The sequence below is a fragment of the Lepidochelys olivacea genome, assembly GCF_965140295.1.
Source record: "Lepidochelys olivacea isolate rLepOli2 genome assembly, chromosome: 6".
Lineage (NCBI taxonomy): Eukaryota > Metazoa > Chordata > Testudines > Cheloniidae > Lepidochelys > Lepidochelys olivacea.
The window spans coordinates 25,954,217-25,972,404 of NC_140416.1; the positions used below are offsets into that span (position 1 = coordinate 25,954,217).

Here is an 18,188-nt window from a genome sequence, read left to right on the forward strand (position 1 = left end):
TTAAAACCAGAAAGGTTTCAAATATTACCCTTCATCTATATTTGAAAAAAATGTGTAAAATGTTACTCAAAATAAAATTATATAAATATGTATGCACAAAGATAACCAATAAGGGAGTTTGTGGTGTCTTGATCAGAAGGTTCTTAATGTATATCCAAGTTTCAGCCTATCTTGCTGCTTATATATGTAATAAAAGAATAGAACAGTCCTTGTAATAAACAAACATTACATAATACAAATGCTAAGTTTAAAGAATAGAGCCCATGGAGAACTAACTCAAAAATATGATGACATTACTAGGTCGAGTCCTGTTCCAACTGATATCAATGGGAGTTTTATCACTGACTGCCACGGTAGCAAAAGCAGACCCTGTATGTGAAACTGTGTTACATGTATCTTACAGTAAGCATTCAAATATGTAACTACAGTAAAAAAACAAAACAAAAAAAACCATATACACAGCTATAGCAAGCTATTCATTAGACTTCAACTCTGCGTAAGAGAAAGCCCCTTCTAAATAAACAAAGTAAACTATTAGTATTTAGAAAAAAATCTTTTGGTTAACTATTGTAAATATTCAGTGGATTGATTTTTCTCTTTAGAAGCCCAAAAAGATGCTGAAGAGTGGACTGGCAAGTCAAATGGAAACCCAAATGACTCCAAAGATAGCTCAAAACAGTGTCAATTCAGTAAGATAAAATGCTGTGTTGTACAAAATAAAATCACTGGACTTCACTTCCCCAGTCCTGCCACCATAAGCTATTAAAGCAAAATTCAGTCATGGCTGAAACACAATGAAAAAGGAAAATAAATCACAGAAAAAATTAATAACCACAACTATTAATTGTTCCAGTCTCTCAGGCTGTGTATGTTCCTCTTTTTCCAAATGCAAGCAAAGCTCAGTTACAGCATCATAATGTTGCTGATATTTCTCAACTGCTCCTAACCTAGATCATTAAAGAAATGTCCAGCACACACAAGATCACCGGATCTTGTACTTACATCTCATTTTTATTATGACTCTTATGAAGAAAGGTTTCAATTAGAGTGTACTGGGAGAGGGAGGGGGGCTTACATGACAAGCTTTCAGCATCAGAAGGACTGGAGAAAAACACAACTCCATATATCCTTACTACTAAAAAAAGAAAAAAAAATCTAAGTCAGTATCTCCCACTGCTTTGAGTGTGCACACACCATCGGGAGAGATCATCTGACTAACTGGGGTGGTGCAGAACAGTCACCGTGAAAGCTTCTCCCACGCTATTGCGCTAATATGGTGGGGCTAAACAGGAGGAGGCGTGATTAGATTCATGCCTCTGCCAACAAAACAAGTGCAAAGAAAACCAATGAACTGCTTAAACCCAAAACATAATTGCAATAAACATTATGTAAAGCAGCACTGAACACTGGCACTTTCTGTACCTGTCTAATTCCAGCCAAAATAGTCTACTACTTTATAGAACAGTAGCAAATTGCATCAGATGAAGTGAGCTGTAGCTCACAAAAGCTTATGCTCAAATAAATTTGTTAGTCTCTAAGGTGCCACAAGTCCTCCTTTTCTAGTAGCAAATTAGATAGTGACTCAGTCACTGGGAAGAAAAGAATAATGTTGGCTCTAATTCATATTCTGTTCTATACTGAAGGAGAATTTCAGCCAGTGAACTTTAGTACTATTCACTTATTCTTCTGTGACAGTTGTGGTCTCCCCAGTTCACCTCTGCTAGACAGCCAGTAAATAAAATATAAAAAATGCTTCTGTCTGTGCTACTGCTTATTTAATATTGTATTTGCAGCAACATATATTTTACACAACTATCCAAATGCACTAAAGGTGCAGGTTCTGTCTTATGGAGCTTGCAATCTAATTCAGAGAGAAGAATATGGAAAAACAATACAGGACAAAAATGGTGAGGGAGAGTGCTGTTGTGGGCGTGGAACTGCATCACAGTGGAAGTGGGGTTTTTTGAGGAGGTGGTTGAAAAAAAGATCGCTAGAGCACTTGGAAGAAAGTTAACAATAAGAGGCTGTTTCAAGCATGAAAGGAACTCAAGTCTAAAAGTGGAAGGAGACTAAGGGAACAATAGGACAAAGAGGATTGGATGAGCCTGAGAAAGACCCGAACCATTTTTAACAAGTATATAGCAGTAGGCAAATACATTCTGTTACATGCTGCAGTTTTATTAGTGATCTCCCATATATACAGATATTATTACCCTAAAATGTCTCTTAAATCTGACTAGTTCCTCTAGACCCACTGTCCATATAGTAACTCATATGTAAGACAGTCTCTGTATCAATTGACCTGCAAAAATCCATGTTAAAGTGTAGCCAGAGAAAAATCGTGACTAACCAGAAGGTAAGCAAGATAATCTTACAACTGTCTAAGAGGTCTACTCACAATGTAGACCAGTGCAAAGTATTTTAAAATGTGCTATACATAGTCCAATATGCTACATTTCACAATATTCTTTTAGTTAAAACACAAGGGGCCACATAACTGATGTAACTCCACTGAAGTCAAGGAAGAGATGAATTTGGCCTTAGAATTTAAAACATTTCAGTCAGTGGATCTCAACCATCTGATAATTCCAGTATATGCACAGAGAGGCAAATCCTGTCCAAAATGCTTTCATAAAAGCAGGGCTGTGCACCCCTCCACTAAATTCTGTGCACTCCTTTCTTTTGCATGCACAATAGAACTGCCCTAGCTCTGTTGCCAGGGTACACTCCCCATGGGCAAGAAGTCAGAGACAGTATTGGCCCCAAAGTGAAGACAGGCTTAATCAAAGAACAGTTTATATATTTATCTGGATCGGTGTACTTGTTGGTTCAAGAGTGCATGAGAAGGACTGGCATGTATTCACACTATACCACTGGGTTTTTGCCAATACTGATGCCTAGTCAGGTAAATGGGAAATCAGACTTTAAAGATTAACTGATGTGTTTTATTAACCAGCCAGACTTTTCCAGAGTCAAAGCAATCTCTTCTGCCAGCAAATAAAGGCAGTGAAAGTAAAATAGGATGTTCGATACAGGGGAAGGGGGTTGAAATTTGACTCATCCCCTAATTTAACTTTGCCAGGCAAAATTAATGGGTGAAAAGGATGTGTCTGGTAGCACTCAGATTAGTTTAACAAGTGCCTGGATTGGAGTTCTGCCTCCACAGCATTCCCCTGATCCCAGGGGGGTTCAACAAGGGTCTAGTCCTGCCAGGTTGGAAGAGGAAAGCCAGGGAAGGGGTTGGGGATGCCAGGGAAGTCCTCAAGGTTCTCTGCACCATTAACTTGCATGCCTATCTATTCAGTGTTGTGGAGCCCGCTTACAGGAGGCTCTGAGAGGAAGCACAGCAGAGAGAATTTCTAGAAGCATGCATTTCACAGGAACAGTGCTGTCCAAAGAGAGGCAGAAAGTCATGAACATTTTAAAGCTAGTTTACAGAATTCTCAATAAAAGATAAAACAGGATAGTGCGAATGACTTGACAGAGCACAGGGGAAAAAAACCCAAACAAGGGGCATGTCCTACCATTTGCCCAAAGAGGTGATAATATTTTCTCCGGGTGGATATTCAATTCCTTGAAAATAACAAGGGCACTCATTCCTACAGAGGAGAAAAACAAATAATTTTAATCATATGGGAACATGTACATCATGCATTAGAAGACAGACATAAGGAAGAAAAAAAACCTTCACATTAACCATTAATTACTGCCATTCAAAAAGTTGATGATCTTATTCTGCATGGTGTATTGGTCTGGATCCTTAGCATGGTATTGTTACCATGAGGGCATTGAGATGTGTCTCCATGAAGGTAAGGTCAGCAGCTTTCTGACACTATCTATTGTGCAAAGGTCTAGTTCGTATAATAGACAGCAATAGGAAAGAAATCTGGAGCAGCTACTTCAGACAGTAATAGAGGAATGATAATAATCCATCACCATCACTTTAATATACTAGTTGTTTTTTTTTAAATCATAGTTTATACTCTAAAAAAGATTTTTTAAAGGTAAAGAAGCAAAGCAAGTCTCTACAGCCTACGGCATGGAAAAGGGGGAACACAGCCACAGGGAATGCCATGAGAGTAGCAAACAAGGCCAACACTTTTCCTTCCATATAAAATCTGTACAGCTGATTGGGATGTATGGAAAGAGATGGAGCATGGGGGAGAGGCATTCTGCACTGCATGTTCCCTCTCCTAACTCCATGTTCATCAGGAATTAGTTAATAATGTATTAAGTGAAATTAAGAATCCCCTTAGTTCTGTGTGACTCCCATCAGAAGACAGACTCTAGGGTTCCCCTGTGGTCATTGTTTGTTGGTGAAAGAACTAGAAGGCATGGAGGGTAAGACTCTCTACGCATCGAGAGATCCATGAAAACCTAAGACTGCAATCATGTAAATTCCTGGCTTTCATTTGTTTTTTATGGTACTGATTCCCAACCTCTGAATGTTCTATATCTCTATTGGTCCCACAGTAGAGAAGCGTGAATATTGCACCAGCTCTCAGAAGCCACCTGGATTATTTTATTCCACTCCATAGGTGAAATCCTGACTCTACTGACATCAATGGGCGTTTTGCCATTGACTTGAATGGGGCTAGTATTTTACCCCATATGCTTTTTTATGCTGAAAGAAATATATGGCAGTATGATCCCAGCTGCATCAGTGTAAAACCCGAGTAACTCATTTGAAGTCAAGGGAGTTATTCCAAATTTACACCAGTGTAATTGAGGATCTGGTTCAGTGTCACCAAGTATTGTCAGCAGTCATTTATTTAGAAGATTAAAAGAATTCATTCTAATGTTTGTAGAAGTGGATGTGGTCTCAGGACTGAAAATGCACAATGTTGGTAAAGCTGATAGATAAAAACAGGGCACAGCATGGCATTGCTTATCTATCTATCTAGGTTTCATACTGATGCCCATCACCATAGTATATGAGTGCTTTCCATATAAAATCAATAGCACTAGCAAAGTCCCTACCCTTTTTACCTCTCCAATATTCAAAAACAGCTAGCATGTAAAGACTGATCATCATCAATACCACGTTATAAGACCTGGAGCTTTACAATTTTAGCTTTCATGGGGACTGTCTGCTCTGCAGGGAGAACTCTATTGAATAACAAAAAGGTCCATAAATAAGGCACTCCCTTCCTGCAGGACAGGTGAAATGTTAAGGCTCCAGAACTGTATGTGGAATTCATTGATAAAGCAATGATGAAATTCAGTGGAGACTATAATAAAAACTGTCTTTTGAAAGAACATCTTTATCTCTGCTTTTTGCACTGCTAAGAATTGGCCTTTCAAAACAGTACACCAAATTGTGTAAGGTGAGTTTAAGAATCAAAGGATTGCAAGTTTCCTGATTAACATGATTCTGTGTGATACTAAAAACCTGCCAGATCTAGGGGAGATGTATATTGTTCTACAGAATACACAAAGCACTCATAGTTTCTAAACTCTCTCTTGGATTTGAAAATATAAATGTACACATTTAAAGTGGTACTTAGACTCACTGTCAATGCTGCAAGTTATACCTACCTCTGTACACATCTTTCAGTCTTGCTGTTCAAATACATTCCAAGAGGACAAGCACAACCTTCAACACAATCACCGCTGCATGTCTCTGGCATAGAAAATGTTTGGCAAGTTTGGCCACAGGTAGATACACAGGTACTGTACTCCTTTGTGTCCTCACATGAAAGAGCTATCCAAATGAAATAGATCTCTCTAATTACAGTGCAAGAGATTCAAGTACACTCCAATCTCATAAGTCGTTTTTAGGGCAACACGTTTTCTGATAAAACATCATTATTTCTTGGATCCCAGTTACATTAGAATTGCTATTATAACACCAAGGGATATAAATTACACAGATTTAAAACCAGTGTCAATTCAATGAAATCAGTGCAGTTAATCCAGATTTACACTGGTGTAACTGAGACCAGACTCTGGCCTTTTGTCTTTATAACTCTCAACATGCGTGGCTCTCAAGTGAGTGCTTTGAACAGTGCACAACATCTCAAACAAAAACACAATGAAGCAACTGATTAAGATGTTGGTGCTTTACAGCTGTTGAATCACACAGTCTGAAATTTTGTTTGCAACAGTCAAGAATACATGCAGTCTAGTGTAGTTCCATTAACTGAGGGATCGACCACAACTGCCACGTATCAATGGGGGAAAAAAGAGACTCAGGTTCTTGAAGAATTGTTGGAGGATTTCAAATCTTTCAAATGTGGATTTCCGCTACCTTACCTTAGCTATGATATCAACACCTTAATTCTTCAATGATCTAGTTTAAAAAATCCACAGAGCCCTACTCTGATTAGAGAGAACCAGAAGCTATTTATCCATCCCATGAACTGCACCAATACAGACATTTGGGATGAGATATTCAAAGTAGTCTAGGAGATTTAGACACACAAAAATAGTGGAAGATGTATCTTCCCTAGCCTGTTTTGAAAACAATTCAGCCTTGATTCTCAGATAAGAGAATTATATGTTATGATGTGTGAGTGGGAGAACAGAGAAAGAGCTATTAGAAATGACCTTCTGATAAATTACAGCATTTATTCTGATTTGGTGAGAAAAGGAACCTCATCCTAGTACTGTGTATAAAAAGAATGGACTATAATTCATTGGTCCCATATATGGAATAGGCAACATCCCATTTAGTTTGTTCACCACCATGCATAAAACCTATGACATTAAGTTATTAGACCTGAACTGAAAGACAACTTACCACAGTCTGGGATGCTAGACCTAAAATCTATTATCACTCCATGTCTTCGGCATTGATGAGCATAATTGGCTAAAGCAGAGCACAAACAAATCTGGCCACATTTGCAGGTGTCCCTTCTGCACTGCTCAAAATAGGAAACAGGACTCAGATAGGTGTGGCAAGGAGCAAAGAGTTCTTTTGTAACGATGCTACAAGCTTCTGCTGCATAAGAGGCTGTTAAGGTAATACATTAAAACAAACATATTTTAGCTCCAAAACTATTAACACTTGGTAGAGTTCTTAGAGGAGGAAGTAGTACTGTTTATTGAAGCTGACCATAGCAAGAGATTTATGAACATATTTTACTCTATAGTAGATCTGTATGTGTAACTTCCATTGCTATCAATAGAAATTGCACTGATGGCTGGAGAAGCAGTCAGGCCCAGCTCCGTAAAGGGATTTAGGCATTGTGATGCTAAGCCTAGAAAAACACAGTAATAACACTGCGATCCACAAAGCCAAACTAGCCAATGGAAGATGCCGAAGAGAGGGATGTGTCCTAAGCCCTGCCCCTCTCACAGAGATAGGCACTAAGTCCAGGCTGTAGGGAGATGGCTATTTCTGCTAGTCATCCACAGAAGGGAACCCCTCTCCTAGAGTCAAGCAGCTTACACACTCAAGTCATTTCATGTGAGAATGCGTTAGGCACCTGCCTCACTCCACATCAAATGATAGGAGAAGGTGGTAGTGGTATCTGCCTAACACCACACAAAATGGGTGGTGGTGATGGTACCCAGTTTAGAACTTTTAACCCAGTGGTTAGAGCACTCACCTGGGAGGTTGGAGACCCAGGTCCCCCCTTCTGCCTGAAGCATGGAAAGGATTTGAACAGCAGCTTCCCACCACTGAGGAGTGTGCTGTAACCACTGAGCTACAGGATATTCTGGTGTTGAAGCTATTCTGCTTTGGATAAACAATTAGATAGTCATTGGAGATGGGGAACTGGACCCTGGCTTTGCCACCTCCCAGATGAGAGCTCTTACCACTGTGCTACAAGTTATAGGGTCGGCATCACCACCACAACCATTTCGAATGGGACTCAATCCAGCAGGCAGTCTCTAAGCACACCTACTGGATCAGCCCCTGCAGGTGAGTTAGGTGGACAAATGTTTTTTCTCCTGCAATTTGTGAATTGCTTTGGGCCGTAGGTATGAGAGAGGTACCTGGTGGCCTAGAGTAAGGCAGCAGTGCACATGCCCAGAAGCAGAAACACAGGTGCCTACAGGATTAGACAATAGCCAAGCAAGAGTTCTGTGGATCACAGTGGAGCCCAAAACTGGGACTTAGACACCTAAGAACCTTTCTGGATCTGGGCCTTGTGGGCATGTCTATACTGCATCTGGGACCAAGACTCCCAGCCTGGATCCACACACTTGTGCTAGTGGGGCTCGTATTAGTGCACTAAAAAGAGTTGTTTAGCTGTTGTGGCTCGGGCTCAGAGATACAGCAGGATGAAACATTTTGGTGTCAAATCAATAATGATTGATCTGTACTGCTCACCTGCCTGTAAGTGAATATCACATGGGTCCATTGGTGAATGGTCATACCCAGGGGCACATGCCGATGAAGTTTTCCAGGAGTTTCCAAACAGCTGTGGGGTGCTTTCAGGTACTCCTACTGGAGATCTTTTGCAAGACAAAGGTCAGTCACTGACAACATCACAAATTTACAACATGACTGCTCAACTGCATCACACCCTGCAATGAAGTTGGTCAGCATCCCTGTCTCACTGCACTCTTGGGCAGTGCTCCAACAGGAGGGTATGCCTACACAGCAGTTAAACACCCACGGCTGGCCTGTGTCAGCAGACTCAGGCTCAAGGGGCTCAGATTGAGGGGCAATAAAAGTGCAATGTTGGCATGGATCCCAGAGTCCGGGCTCCAGCCCGACCCAAAATGTCTATGCTGCAATTTTACAGCCCTGCAGCCCAAGCCCTGTGAGCCTGAGCCTGCTGACACTGGCCAGCCACAGGTGTTAAATTGCTGTGTAGAAATACCCTGTGCTTTTCCTGCTCACTCCTCTGTCCCTCCTCTGGTAAAAATAGTACCTTTTCCATTCCACTCCTTCCTCATCTTTCCCCTACCTAGAATCCTCTGTCTGCCCCTGGCCATCTCCCCTGCCAGGACTCTCTCTGGTCCCTGGAAGAAAAAGGGAAGGGGCGGAGAAGCAAGGGGCCCAGAGATGTGACAGAAGGAGCAGCTGAGTGTTGCTTGGCCCCAGAAAAAACAGCAGAGGTGCAGCAGCAGCTGCAAGGTATAAAGGAGTCAGCCAGCAGTAACTAGAATTGCATTTATTTCATATATATGTGAGAGGGACCTTTTGTGTATTGTGGGGGCAGGGGAGTTGCATTAATGCTGGAGCAGTGTGTGGGAGGATTGTATTAACTGGGGTGGGGACATGCAGCATTTTTTGTGGAAAAGCCACAATAATGGAGTAGGCAGCATCCTCTGTAGAGAGGGAGGCTGCATTCATTCATTTTGGGGGTAGTCTGGGCCAGGACCCCACTGCTATAGCCATGCATACACTCACTCTCACTTGAGCTTCGCCTCTGTATGGTACCTGTATGTTTTGTTGGACAAATGGTTTTTAAGGAGCTTTTATCACTGTGTAAAGCAAATCAACCAGGTTTGTAATCTGTTACAGGTTAATTGGGGATGGGCAGGAGGTTGTGGGTACATCTATGCTGCAATAAAAACTCCACAGCACCAAGCCTCAGAGCCTGGCTCAACTGTCTCAGGCTCACAGGGATCAGGCTGCTGGGTTAAAAATTGCAGTGCAGACATTAGGGCTTGGGCTGGAGCCCAGGCTCGAAGACCCACCCACTTTGCCGGGATTCAGAGCCCAGGATCCAGCCCGAGCCCCTACACAGCAACTAGTCCCATGGCTAGAGCACCGCAAGCCGAAGTCAGCTGACCCGGGCCAGCCATGGCCGTGTCACAGGTCTTTTATTGCGATGTAGATGTACCCTAAGAGATTGCATAACCAGATCATGTGCTTCACACAGTGAGAAAAGACCCTTAAAAACCATTATAATTTGTCAATTATGGCATTAGATCTCAATTATGGTTTTTTACTTAAACACTGTAATCTGCCAGTTATGGTGCAGCTGTCACATTTCAGCCATTTGTCACCCATTTGGATGGCTTGTGTTACAGATGGGCAGGTTTGGAGATTGAGAGGTGTGTTGCAAACATCTGATGATTGTGAATTAAACTTTTAAGAATGTAAGAATATCGTGGCATCTTGTAAATACCGTTGGCAAATTTATGGCACATCCCAGTGTGATCTAGGCAGTGTTACCTGATGATTCTTTGTATCTTTAAAATAAAAAATAGAGCTAGTTGGAGGGAAAAAATAGTTCTAAAACTTTTCAAAGAAATTAGGGACATTTTTGTGTAAAAAATGTTCCTATTTTTTACTAGCTTTAACAAAAAGTATTCAGTTTAATTTAAAAATTAACACTTCTTTTCTTTCCTTCTGACAGGTCAAAGGAACGTCCCCTCCTGCTCTAAATGAGCTCAACTCCTTTCTGCTCTGTTAACTCCTCTTTATCCTTTTTCATTCCTTTCCACTTTACTTTCTCCCTTCTTTATAATTGACTATTTCTTCATCCTGAAGCCACTTCACTGTGCTGGGTCTGCAAGACTGCACACAGACTTCAGGGCAAAACGGACCAGATTTAATATGTTTCACTGGAGTGCTCATGCAGCTCTAACTGTGTTCCAATGCATTCACAACAAAGTGAAGCTCAAACAACAGGCAAATTCATTTTGAAATCTACTGCTGCGCTGCAAGACTCAGCACAATGGGAACTCTGTTGGAGAAAGGAGATTAGAATGGTAGTGGAGACTAGGATCTGGAAAGAGATAAGGAAAGGCTTGCGAGGAAGCAGAAAGTCCTTCAGGAAGGAGACATTTTCAGGCACAAATCTCCAAACAAACTAGGTCTGGGAGCTACTAGAACTTGTTTATATTCTAGTGTATTTTTATATGATTATTTTCATTTAAAAAAAGACATCAACATCAATGAGGTTTATATTGTCTTAAAGGTTTCCCCTTCTAGCAAATCAAAACCAACTTCTCAGTTCCAGCATTCTGAGGGAGAGAAGGGGGAAATATGAAGTCAAACTCTTGGTATCTGTCCAAGAATCTTCAGCATGCATATTTTCTATACCACTCTAAATATATGAAAAAAGACAGTAGTCATTCATACAAAAAGTCATCCTGCATGTTCCCATTGAAGGTTCCACAAAGGCCCACAGTATCATCCTTCCATCGGTCATCAACTTGAAGATAGAGCCTTAGCCCCTGCCTGTCATACAGTATCTGTAGTCCAGTGTTGGTCTTTACTTGCAAAAACACAGAGGAGAGCTTCCTGATTTCAAAAGAATCTGGTTGGGAGGGGAAGGAGAAGAAAGGTAAGTTGAAAGAAAATGGTTAAGAACCTTGTTCTAATTTCAATACTTTTTATTTTATGTCAGTTACATTTTCCATATTCTGAACCCCCCAAAAAGCAACAGTGATATATCACAGGAGAATAGGACGTATTTTACTGTCTCATAAGGCAAACTAAATGTTTGATACATTCTCTCAAGTTGTGCAAAAACACATCAAAGGATCACTGCAACTTCATAAAGAGTAAGTAGAATCAAATAGTTTTAAAAACACAATTCTTTCAGCTAATCAGCTGTAGGCAGGTGACATCATCATGCTGGTGGCAATGTACTGCATGAAGCACAGACATTTTGGACAGTTCTCACAGAGCCTGATCCTGCAAGATGCCAAGTGCCCTTAAGCTCTCACTGAAGTCAACACAGATCCTTGCAGGATGGGGCTATGGTTTAATATGCAAAATACTTGACTCTCCCAACAATGGTATATTAAAAATGCACTGGGTTGAGGCAAGAAAATACAAAACCCAAACTTAAGGCAGAACTCCTCTGGTGGATCTCAGGTGGATCTCAACACCAATATGCTATGTAAGTAGAGCAAGAAGAACTCCCACTGACATTGCTGTGAGTTCTGTATGAGTAAGGAGAGGAGAAAAGTCAGAGTCAAGACATACAATGACGATTGGAGAAAATTTTGCTTTTAGGACAGAACTAAAGGAACTTGTAGTCTGAGTGATAGACTATGGGCCTGTCAAAGGTACAATTAACTTTATCTTCATGTAAGAGGCTTTTGGCATAATACTAATACTGAATATTTTTGTCATCAAGGCATTAAATACCACTGCAGTTAGTTAAACACCAGTTGGTGCCATCCTATGGGGAATTAGCAATGTGTCAATGGCAACAACATAATTCATACACATGGTTTTTAAAATACGGCTTTGGTACTTGATATGCATTATTTACTTATGTATTTATTATTCCTTACCATCTGAATAGGGCAGGCTAATTTTGTACTGATCATATATCAAAACATCTCCTGAATGAGTCAGAGTCACTTGCCTCTTGGGATCCTGATTAAGAATAAGATTGACTGATTGGATACATGATCCATCTTGGTTCTGCAAATAGGAGTAAAAGAAACATTTTAAGTTGGGTTAAATGTTAAAGCAGAAGAATGGAGAGGGGGAATCTGTAAATAATTTTCAATTGTATCTTGCCTCTTTAGAAAAATGTATTTGTAAAATATGTGGTTTCGAAGTTCAATTTAAAACAAAGTTAATATGGAGATATTTAAATATAGATGTTTGAATACACTTGTAACATATTAGACAAATACAGCTTAAAGTAAGAGATATAAAAACAAATACAGCAAAATCTTTTTATAGGGCCTGATACAAAGCCCTATGCAATCAATGGGACATTATATTAACTTCAGTAGGCTTTGGATCAGGCTCATTTATTTCCAGAAAAACTTTACTGAAAGTTGATGCTTGTAAACAAAATTACATTCTGCACATTATAATGCAAAGAAACAATATGAGTCAGTCATTCCATTTAAATGGAAATGGGTTTTTGCCATATCTAAGTTATTTCTAAACATTTTAAACCTAGAATGCTTTTGAAAGCAATAGCAATATATGATGTATATAAAAAGAGGATCCATGGCATACATGATTTTAAAGTATATTTGGGCTCATTTTTTCCCAGGCAAGAGATCTGAAATCCACTGGCCTAACCTATTTGCCATGTCTTACAAGCAGTCCTTTTATCTAGCTGATTAAAGCTCATCTCAGAACCACGCTGCAGACTCACTGGCAACAGGGCTTTGATGACACATGCCTGCTGTGCCATTTTATCCAACCACATACTGATTGAACGAAAACAGTGATAGGAATGACACAGCCAGGACTACATATAGGAGGATACTTGGGAGTTGTATTGGTTCTCTATGGACACTAGCTAAATCTTACACCAAAGGAAGGAACAAAATCATTCTAAACCAATCTATCGACCCCTGGTAGTTCCTTGCACTCAGGTCAGTGACACACAGTGATCAATGGTATAAAAGATCTAAATAATCAGACTTTGTATTGTAAGTGATCACCAGGATTCTGCAGCAGAAACCTGATTCAGAGAATTGTGTTAAATCTAATCTAGGAATAGGAACATGCCATGTGCCATATATGGTAAAACCAACTAACACTGTTCAAAAGTTCATAAATTGAATACTTGAATTGCAGTAAATTAAGTGCTCTGAAATTGAAAGACCAATAATTATGCAATGAAAATGTTGCACAAATAATTTCAAATAACTAATAAATATGACTACATTGTAGGCAGCTCATGAATACTTTGTGAACAGAAAAAGAGGCAACATTTATCAAGTAAATTATTTACTGAATATTATTCTCACAATTCTATTGTGCAATTTTGTAACAGGTTGGGTTTTATTAAAAATTAATGTTTGATTTTGTCACATGTTTTTCAGGGTTTCTAGTAAGCTTCTTTTGGAGCTGTAGTATGCATGGATAGTCAGAAAACTTTTCCCAGGCCTGCAGCCTTTCATTTTGGACTTCGAAATATGTGCTTTTGGCATAAAAATTGTCAAATGGAGACAGTTCTATGCTCATGCAGTGTACACCTGTGGCTTGTTAGTAATGGCCTTTGCAGTGTGAAAGATTCCCATGATCCAAGCTAGACATGCAAAACCTACCTGGCCCACATTTTGTAAATTTGCACAAAGAAACATAGCCAGATAAAGAAACTAGATGGTGTAAGAAAAAACCTAAAGCAAGTAGTGAAACCACTTGGTACCTCAATCAAGTATTGAGCACTTAATATTCCAGCATGTTTTATATTACAGTAGAGTGAACTACCACTAGATACTACACCAAACAGGTGGAAGGCAGTATGAGTTCAAGATTCATTGAACACTGAATTTTTCCAATGTATCACAGTTACAGACACATGTGCTAAATAACCTGGCAACTAGCCACACAGATGATTCAATAGCTATCAGAGTCTCCAGACAAGTACCTCTGTCTTTGTGAGTAGCTGAACCCATTTAGCCTCCCATTCAAAGAAATAGCACTGGGAAAGGGGAAAGAAATGCTTGATAAGTCAAATAGAACTAACAGACTTTACTTGTTAGAATAACATTCAGCAACTGGTACTTTTGTAATCAGATAAAACCCTAGAAAATGTACAGTAGGGGCCAATCCTGCACTGGAAGTGAAATGGAACAGATGACCTGCAATGGCTTTTCCATCTTTCAGTTGTGGTAACAAAGTTGTTTATTACATTTTTAAGTACATATCTGAGCAGCATAGGAACCAGACTGTGAAGCAGGGTCACAGTTTGGTTTCTGCTGTTTCTTTGCTTCAGAATGGGAGTAATCTGTATCAGGCCTTTTGCCAGCAGAGATTATTTCACTTTCTGCACTGGCTCCAGTGAAAAGGCTGGGATGTTTTGGGACCAGCAGAGCGGAGATTTTGCCCATTCCCCATCACCTACCCAGGAAGGGAAGTTGCAGCCCACAGGTGCTGCTCTCCCCCAGTACAAACTCTGACAATGCAAGTAACCCACTCAGGAGAGTAAGTGGACTCTTTGCACCCTCTTACTCTCTTATGCAGGCAAGCAGTAGGATTCACTGACTCCAAAGTAACCTGGTCTATCATGTTTGTTCAGTTTTTTTCTTAATATATTATTATGTATGTATTTTCATAAACATTTCATCTTCTACAACAGAACACAAAGCCAAAGAGAGATGTTTGAAACCTTTACCTTTGGCCTTAGGTTCATGTAACTTGATTAAACTTCAAGTGTTGAAGATGCAGCACAAGCATGATGATGCAACAGAAATCTGGCAAACCATATTAAAAATCTTCAGTGTGAGGCAGGCATTGCAGCAAGAGCTGGTGAAAGTGTCTCACTTGAAGTGGTTATAAGAGACTGTAGGAAGGCAAGAGAAATATCCCACTGTCACCAGGGTGGGAGTTTGAGACACGGCTGGTGGATCAACCACTGACCACATCATCCCACAGATCACTACATGCAGAGGGGAATCACAAAGGCTGTGGGGGATACTCCAACCCAGAAGCTAGAGTGGCAGCCATAGAGAAGCTCTCCAGTTTCTCTATCACTAGGGTAAGAAGGATTCTGTCCCACCAACACTTCCTACACATCGTCCATGGAGAAACCCAGCATCCAACCCAGCTACTCAGGCTGGGCACAGGAAAAGGATTTGGGTCAATCTGCAAGCAAAAAGTGAGTATACACATAACACTTTAAGTGCTGGCTTATAGCAGATCATGGCCCAATCAAACTTGAAATTCAGTGCAGATGTAGAAGCAAATCTGATGACCTCCATAAAACCACTGAGAGGTTGAAAGACAAACTGAAAACCATATGAGAAGAGGTTGCTTTCAAGACATACCTGTGACTAAGCAAATGAAATCAAGAGTATGTAGGCTGAATAGTACATAGTATTTTGTTGTTCATAGAAAGTTCTATGGTACTGTCCGATTCATTTAAGGTTTTTACAATACTTGACTCTATGCTTTCTTTCACATATAGTGCCACTTCCCCACCATTGCAACCTACTTTGCCATTCCTACATATTTTGTACCCTGGCATTACCATGTCCCGTTGATTATGATTGTTCCACCAAGTTTATGTGATGCCTATTACATCAATATCTTCATTTAATACGAGGCACTCAAGTTCACCCATCTTAGTATTTAGACGTCTTGCATTTGTACACAAGCACTTATAACTTTTGTCAATATTTAGCTGTCTGCCTTCATGTAATGTAATTGACTCATTTTCATTTGATTAGCTCATGAAAAAGCTTATTAACCAAACATGAACAGATGCTGAAAAGATTATTATAACGTTTCAGTCATGAACCAAGGACCCTATTGTGCTAAGCATTGTACAAACACAGAAATAATTACAACAAATCTAAGGAGCCAATGATATCAGAAATAGTGCCTGAAAACCAGTGCAGAAAAGAAAGCTTGCCTAGACATCATTTAAATGGACAGAACTATTTGCAAAGTTTGTTGCAACTATTATTCCACCAAGCACACATCAAGTGCTACAATAATGCACATGGAATTCATATTTTCTAGACATGCAATCCAGACAATGTTCATTGCAGACATGATTCAGCAAATGAACTTAAAATATTCACATCAGTGCCTAGGTTAGACATGTCACCCCCAGTCCACTGTTTCCTCAGACAAATAGCAAGGCAGAAGTCAGGGTACTGAATGTTAAGAGGTTACTAGAAAAAGCAACTGCCAGTAACTCACATCCATAATTTGTTTTATGGGGTCATGCAGCACCATTAAAGTGTAGATTTGCAACAGATTCATATGGAACACCAATTGCATTCAAGGACTTCCTTGTACCACTAAAAAGCACCAGCAGTGATATTTTACCTAAAAGAGGCAGTTAAAAAAAACACAACTGCTGAAATATTTTTTCAGATCTACCAACTATTTGGATTACTGATAGAGACATATACTGAACACATATCTGTACACACAAAAACATGCCTCTTCACAAGCAAATTAAATACTTGTGCATGTAAAGGATGATTTTCCACACACAGTTCAGTATTTGTACATGTTATTGCAAAGCCTGACTGGCTTCTTCATGCCCTCTTGTTTATAAAAGTGACTCTCATCCAGTCAAGAAACTGAAACAATACCGTATTGCTTATATGACTAATCAACTAACCAACATGGCTAGAATACCAAATATCAAGTATTGAATTATCATAGCTAATTGTTTGTGACCTATCCAGAATTTACAAATAATAGCAAAAACTTTATCAAGTTATTTCAAACACAAAAATTGAGGAAATAATGATCTGGTCTCAACCAGCAGAAAAAGAGGCTCAATTCATCGAATAACGATTTGCTGTATATTATTTGTTCAGCTGTAAATGTGTAACCTAACATATGTATCATCTTCTTAGAATCCAACCTGCAGCTAGATCCTAGCACCCATGTGGAGCCCCAGTGACTTCAATAGAATTCTGCATGGGTACTGGGCCCACCCATAGAGAGCTCATTGCAGGGGCCATGATTTGTAAACAGAACAATGAGAGTAATTTGAAAACAATATGTTTTAAACATTCTTCCTTGAAAGATGGAGCTATGTAATGTGCTGCAGAAAACTACTGGTGGAAAGAAATGAATGGGATATTCGTACTAGTGCAGTACTGGTAAGCATGTTTAAATGATAGTTAAAATAGATGCAGTGAAAGCAGTCTCTCCCTTTTAAATTATACTTACTTGGCCTTTCAGAATTCTATCTTCCTACTTTTAAACTTCTATTTTTATTAAAACAAGTTAAATTCATTTCATGACTGAGTTATTTAACTTCTTCTTTTATAAAGAGGTTCAGAATGGGCTCAGTTTTGTAGGAACCCATTTTTAAGCCAATATAAATGGTGTGCACTGGATACAAAGTGTTTCAATAGCATGGTCATGGTGCCAGCATTAAAAATTAATATTATTCATGTTGACTTATTGACAATATTCACTGAATTAATAAAAATGTATTCAATAATTTTTATGTTAAGATCATGTCATTTACTCCTGTACATAACACAAGAACCCAGGGTCACCCAATGAAATTAACAGGCATCAGGTTTAAAACAAACAAAAGGAAATACTTCTTTACACACTGCACAGCCAACCTACAGAACTCATTGCCAGGGGATATTGTGAAAGCCAAAAGTATAACTGGATTCAAAAAAAGAATTAGTTAAGTGCATGGAGGATAGGCCCATCAATCACTATTACCCAAGATCAGTGGTGGGCAACCTTCAGCCTGTCAGGATAATCTGCTGGTAGACTGCGAGACAGTTTGTTTACGTTGACCATCCACTGGCACGCCCCCCCCCCTGCACCTCCCAGTGGCCACGGTTGCCGTTCCAGTTCAATGGGAGCTGCGGGAAGCGGCGCAGACCAAAGGGATGTGCTGTCCACCGCTTCCCAC

At 39.8% G+C, this 18,188-nt stretch overlaps 1 protein-coding gene across 1 annotated transcript in view; it reads right to left on the bottom strand.

Moving 5' to 3' along the window:
• Positions 1–18,188, bottom strand: part of OTOG (otogelin) — a 166,558-nt gene that overhangs the window by 105,855 nt on the left and 42,515 nt on the right. Inside the window, exons 16-21 of the mRNA XM_084632568.1 lie at positions 12,160–12,292; positions 10,994–11,171; positions 8,282–8,406; positions 6,743–6,955; positions 5,539–5,704; positions 3,525–3,599 (exon numbers count right to left, since the gene is read on the bottom strand). Coding sequence (XP_084488694.1) covers positions 3,525–3,599; positions 5,539–5,704; positions 6,743–6,955; positions 8,282–8,406; positions 10,994–11,171; positions 12,160–12,292 — 890 coding nt within the window. The remainder of the gene's footprint in view (positions 1–3,524; positions 3,600–5,538; positions 5,705–6,742; positions 6,956–8,281; positions 8,407–10,993; positions 11,172–12,159; positions 12,293–18,188) is intronic.